This window comes from Rhagoletis zephyria, unplaced genomic scaffold, assembly GCF_001687245.7.
Source record: "Rhagoletis zephyria isolate East Lansing unplaced genomic scaffold, Rhagoletis_zephyria_1.1 Rzeph_scaffold_24852, whole genome shotgun sequence".
Lineage (NCBI taxonomy): Eukaryota > Metazoa > Arthropoda > Insecta > Diptera > Tephritidae > Rhagoletis > Rhagoletis zephyria.
In genome coordinates, this window is record NW_016181910.1 from 1 (window position 1) to 6,099 (window position 6,099).

The following is a 6,099-nucleotide window of genomic DNA, read 5'->3' on the forward strand; positions in this document are numbered from 1 at the left end:
TGAACCAGATCTCTATCAGGATCATATCGTTGTTGAATTTGCGTGCAAAATTTGTATGCGGATCCCGATTATTGCCTAAGAAAACATAGCTAGAGTTGCGACAGAGTTGCATTGTCTTCAGTTTATCAAGTTTATTCAGTAAAATCGCTGGATAAATTTATCAGAAATGTGTAAACGAGTTTCCATAAAAATTTTGACAGTTCATTTATAAGGTTTACACAATTATAAGTTTATACGGTTTACAATGCATTTATAAGGTTTGATGAATACCCTTACTATTTTTTTACCTTGTTAGCAAGTCTTTTTTTAAATAAAAACCAACGCTCATATTTTTTGTATTCATTTAATTGAAATAGTAGGAGATGGTGTACACAATTCTTACATATACATGTATGGGTCCACAAAATAATAGGAGTGCGATATTTTCACCACTTTTGGCTGTTTGTCTTTTGTTTATTATTACAACTGTATGTACGTTAAAAGGTTGGAGGGTGTCAAGGACTTGCGGAACTACATATGCATCTATAATTGAGGCGTTGGGCTGGAAAATTAGACCATTCTTAACTCAAAAATGTGCTAATAAATTAATCTAAAAGCAAGACGCAAAAGCATCAAAAGCAACACGCGGGCAATCCTGTAATAAGCAATATAAGCACGTTAAAATTATGTTAAAAGAAGTACTTGGTGAAGCTCGGGTAACAATATTCACTTACCTCAAGCATCTCGTTAATTTTCGAGACAATCGCATCTCGTTTAACGGCATTTCTGTTCTTTGTAACTAGGGTTGCCAGATTCTGAAACAGAGAAAATAGTACATTTCTATTTTCGATAGAAAAAAAGCAGTACAGAACTTAAAAAAGGAGTACAATTTTTGTTTTTATTTTTTTGTGCAATTTATTGTTACAAATTACTATTATTTAGGTACAAACAAACACGGATATCATAGATTTTTTTTTCAAAGCAACAATAAATGTTAAAAATAAATAACTAAATCCTACAAAAGAATTCCAGGCTATTCCTGAATGTATGGCAATTTTCTTATTTTATAATTTTTCTGATTTTTATACCCGAGCGCCCTGCACACTTAACTTTACTTACTAAGTAGTGTTTTCCACAATATGAATGGAAAAGTACAGGGCGTAAAATAATAACTGTCGCAAAGGTTTTTCGAAAAATAAAAGAGTCCTTTAAAGATTTTGCGAAAAAAATTATTTTTTGCTAACTTTATAAATAGTTTACTCTAATTTTATTATACCATGTCCCCACTAGAGCTAACCACGTAGTTATGGCTGTTGAGTTGGTTATCCCGATAACCCATTTGATTTAGCATAGTTTCGCCATATAAAAATGACAGCACTTTACCATTTCACTGAGATGGTTAAAAGCTAACCAACTCGAAACCACGTCGAAAGTCTGATACAACCCGCCATCTTTGGGTCATTAGCGATAAAATGTAAAAACTATGTTCCCTACTAGTGTTTGGACTTCACTAAGATCAGATCTGATTTACTCCGATTTATGAAAAAAATTTCAAATCTACTCCTCAGTCCGCTTGGCTTCAAATCTATTCCATTTTTCTCATTCATGTTATGCCCATCTTAGGGCCGTTTTTTAAGTGTTCACAACCGGTTTCAGTAAAAAAAATGAAAGTTAGCCAAATTTTACTGTTAGAAAGTATTCTTTCATACCAATGCGTCAATGAAGTAACCTCTTTATTTTTTTTGATGTATGGCTGTAGAAATTGGCGGATGCAGAACTTTACTTAAGTTGTTAAAAAATATATCGTCGATGTTTTTGCAAAACCGCCCATCGACCAGTTGCAAAACCGCCTAAATCGCCATTGTGGCAAAATGAGATTTGGTAACCCTGAACTCCAAGCATCGAGATTTATGCATAAAAATCGTTAGATCGTTATTAAAACAACAGATTTGTAAAATAATAGCTAGAGAAAATACCGCCTATCATTGCAATGCCTTCAAAGAATAAACGGTTTTTTCGCTCTCCTGTAAAATTTGAGCGCCGTAAGATAGGCGGTTTTGCAATTGGGCGATGGGCGGTTTTGCAAAAACTTCGACGATATGTAGAATGGAATTTATATAAAGTAGAAGGGGTTTAGCTCCTATTGCTCTTTAAAAAATTAAGTGTTAGAAATGTTCTTCCTTATAGAAAATGCTAAAAATTACCTAAATATGTAACATATTATCCTTATACCATGTCCCCACCGGGGCTAACCACGTAGTTATGGCTGTTGAGTTGGTTATCCCGATAACCCACTTGAATTAGTGTGGTTTCGCCATATAAAAATGACAGCACTTAACCATTTCATTGAGATGGTTACAAGATAACCAACTCAAAACCACGTTGAAAATCTGATACAACCCTGTGTTTTTCCCGCCATCTGTGAGTTGTTATCGTTAAAATTCAAAAAATACGTTCACTACAGCTGATTTAAAATTTCAAAATGTCACATTCAAATGCATATTCAAATTATAAACAATGGCGACAGAAAGCAAAGAAAACGTATTTTGTGGAGCGATGCCGCAGAAGAACTCCTGATTGAGTTATGGCGAGAAAAAATGCCAGAGCTGCGGTCGGTAAGGAAGAATGGCCACATTTATGAAGAAATGGCAGTCGAGCTGGATAATAGTGGCCATAATATCACTGCCACTGAAGTGAAGACAAAGCTTCACAATTTATCAAAAAAAACAGGTAAGTACTGAATTTATATCAGCATAGATATTCATTTATTATCTCCATAGACAAGAAAAGGCGAAAATTGGTCCATCCGGTGGCTCTCCATCAGAGTGGAAGCATTATGGGGCAGTCCACGAAGTTCTCGGTGCACATAAGAGCTTTGATGCAGTTGCGCTGCAAGAGGATAGCATAATAGGTGTACTTTTATTAGTCATACCTATTACGGAAATAATCTGATTTGCACTGTCGTAACAAGCGAGAGTGAAGGATTAGATTCGTGCGAATGGCATACGTCGGACCGGAATAGGCTTAAATAATTTTTTGTGCGAATTATATATTTTCAGATGATTTGGACTACACCATTACTGAAGAATATCTTATTGAATGTGACACTGATGGAGAGTCACAAACTGGTACTCCAGTTCTCAATTCTCAGTGCTCCCTTGTAGAATCCTGTAACGGGCCCTCCACCAGTGAATCTGTAAAAAGAAAGAAAAAAACTGCAGTAGCAGTGATGGAGGAAGTTCATCATGACTTTTTAAAAGTAACAGAGGAAATGCGTCAGGCGGACGAAAAACGATTTGTGTTGTTGGAACGATATGTCAGCGATGTCTCAGAAATGAAAAATGCATTTGTTGAATTTCTGCGTCGTCAGAATTAATAAAATACGTACCAAAATATGAAACGAATGCTTGTCTTATTTCCTGTGCTCTCGAATTAAAATTTCCATAATTGTTGGGAGTACTTTCTGGCCGATGTCGACTTTGTTCTTCAGTTTGCTGTGCGGAAATCCATCTTTCATTGACTTCATCATTTTCCTCATTAAGGAAATTGTGCAAAATACAGATGCCTTTATAATTGATGTGGTGTTTACCATCTGGTTGTCCAAACCTTTTCCAACCCGTCTGAACCTGGCCTTTAAATGGCCAAAAGCATTCTCTACAACTCTTCGACATTTTGACAGGGCAAAATTGAATTTTTTTTGTTGCAATGATTGGTCAATGTTAAATGGAAACGGCTTCATTAAATGCTCATCTAACTTAAAAGCAGAGTCACCTAGTAACACGACTGGAACGTTGACCCCAGATATTTGCTTGCTCATATCTTTGTACAAACTGCATTGTAAAAACTCGTTTTTTAAATGGGAGCTCTCAAAAATTGCTGAATCATTGCAACGGCCTGGGCTGCCGACATTAATATATATAAAACGACATCTACAGAATAAAATAAATTTTCCTATAACCAGAACAAAAGTACTTCACATAAAAACGTACCTTGCATCTACTAAAGCCAAAAGTACGGTTGAGTACCAACCTTTGTAATTGTGGTAGTCAATTGCATCCTCTCTTGCTGGATGAACTTCTATATGACATCCATCTGAAAAATTAAAGTTACAACAGTTCCACAGTAAAAAATTTTAATCTCTTACCAATGGCTCCTAAGACTTAAGGAAAACCTAGTGATTGAAAGCCATTTATGAATTCCCTTAACTTAACTTCGGTCATTGGAAAATTTTTTAAATATAAAGGCCACAAACATTTCCAAACCTCATGGCAGAACTCAATTAATATGCGGCCGACAGTACTTTTACCAACTCCGAACATATTTGCAATTGTGCGGTATTCTGCGGAAGATCCAAGCGCGTACAATGCAATTGCAACTCGTTTCTCCAACACAATTGCTTTCCGATAGTGGGTATTTCTTCTTTCCATACCAGTCAACATATGACACAATTTTCTGAAGGATTTACGATTCATTCGAAAGTTACTCTTAAAAAATACTTCCGAATTCAGCTGGCAATCGACTTCCCAGAATGTCTGGCGACGGATCTGGATTACGTTCATATACATATATGCAAATTAATTTAACTGAATAAATTAGTAAAAAGATAGTATAACACCTTCGTCCAGCAGGACCTTATTGAAGCGCAGTCACATACACAAGCTAGTTTAAGAATCATTTGCGCAATGAGCAATCTTCTCAATAATTGCCGCCTTAAGTCGAACAATTCTTCCATTACTTCCACCGAAGTGAAAATATTTATGAAAAAGAACACAATTTTTATGATTTGATAACTCATATTGCACTTCATACACAATATTCTGCCAATGTAAACAAACAATACGGAAACAGCTGTTTGCTAAACCACAAACCATAGTGTGGACAGCAATAGTTAGTGATGTGGTTAAGTTCGATTTGAGATGGTTAACTTTTTGGTGGGGACTTGGTATTACGATTATCCTTGAACCCTCGTCCGGATTTCCCAAATCTTCCGGTTCGTATCGCTGGATTGTTAAATAAATGCAATCGATGACCAAATTGTAGTACAATTAACTTTATTGTACAACAAACAATTTACAATACTTGCTAATACAGTAAAAACACTACAATACTTGTTAAAGCAATTACAACGCTTTACTGAACTTGTTACACACAATTAAACTTATAGCTTGCTTATTCGCAACTCGCTTCTCTGCTCACTTTACTTGTAGTTTGCTGACTTGTAACTCACTCACCTCGCGGTGGCGGCACTGGCACTTATGGCAACTCTAGAACATTCTGAAGTTTATCGCTCATTCTCTTTCTCTCGCTGTTCGCAGTGTTCGTCCAACTTGACGTTTCTCTTTGTGGAACGTTCTACGTCATTCCTCGAACATTCTGCCTATTTCTCGTTGTTCGCTTTGTGTTGCCGCAGTATTCGCCACAATATTTACTAAAACTAACTGCAATATAAGGCCACTTTGACCATCTATAAATTCAAGTTACTTGGTGCAGATTAAAACAGTTGTAAAGAAAATACGGTGAAATATAAAAAGTTTTAATGCGCTCGGACGCTGTTAGAAATTTGTGTTTTACTTAAATTGGTACAACTGCCGCGCTTGACAATACGCGCAACAATTCTTTAAAACTTTTTTGTCTTCGAGTAAAATTTGCGAATCGACCTTAATTAAGACCAGTTAATCTTAGCAACGATGGTCAATATGGACAAGGAAACAACGGGTCAAAATTGCCGAAAATGTGACGCAGCAGACAACGAGAGTATGGTCCAGTGTGACACCTGCGACGCCTGGTACCATTTCAACTGCGTTGGAGTAGGCAGCAATGTGGCTGACTTAAGCTGGAGCTGTGAGAGCTGCCAGAACCATACATCAACCACAAACGCGCATCCAGCTGCATCGTCATCGCCAACTACCGTGCAAGGTAACCGGCACGTGCATTTTCTACCAACGTTTCCATCTACTGCGAAGATATCGGATTCAAGAGTCAATCCGCCTCTTAACACAACAATAACTTCTACTGCCACCGCTGGTAGTCTTCCAACATCAGTATCAATGGCTTTGGCCTCTGCATACTGAAATTTCGGGCCTAGTGAATCAGTTCAGGGACAGCAGCTATCGACGCTAA

The 6,099-nt window shown here is 36.9% G+C and overlaps 1 protein-coding gene and 1 pseudogene across 1 annotated transcript; one reads left to right on the forward strand and one right to left on the reverse strand.

Annotated features, from left to right (window-relative positions):
• Window positions 1-2,273: 2,273 nt before the first annotated feature.
• On the forward strand, window positions 2,274-3,355 carry LOC108382024 (uncharacterized). The gene is given in 3 exon segments (XM_017638420.1): window positions 2,274-2,726; window positions 2,728-2,928; window positions 3,008-3,355. Coding segments are annotated over 3 exon segments (651 nt in total). The 5' UTR covers window positions 2,274-2,624.
• Window positions 3,090-4,823, reverse strand: LOC108382025 (putative nuclease HARBI1; annotated as a pseudogene).
• Between the last annotated feature and the right edge of the window lie 1,276 nt (window positions 4,824-6,099).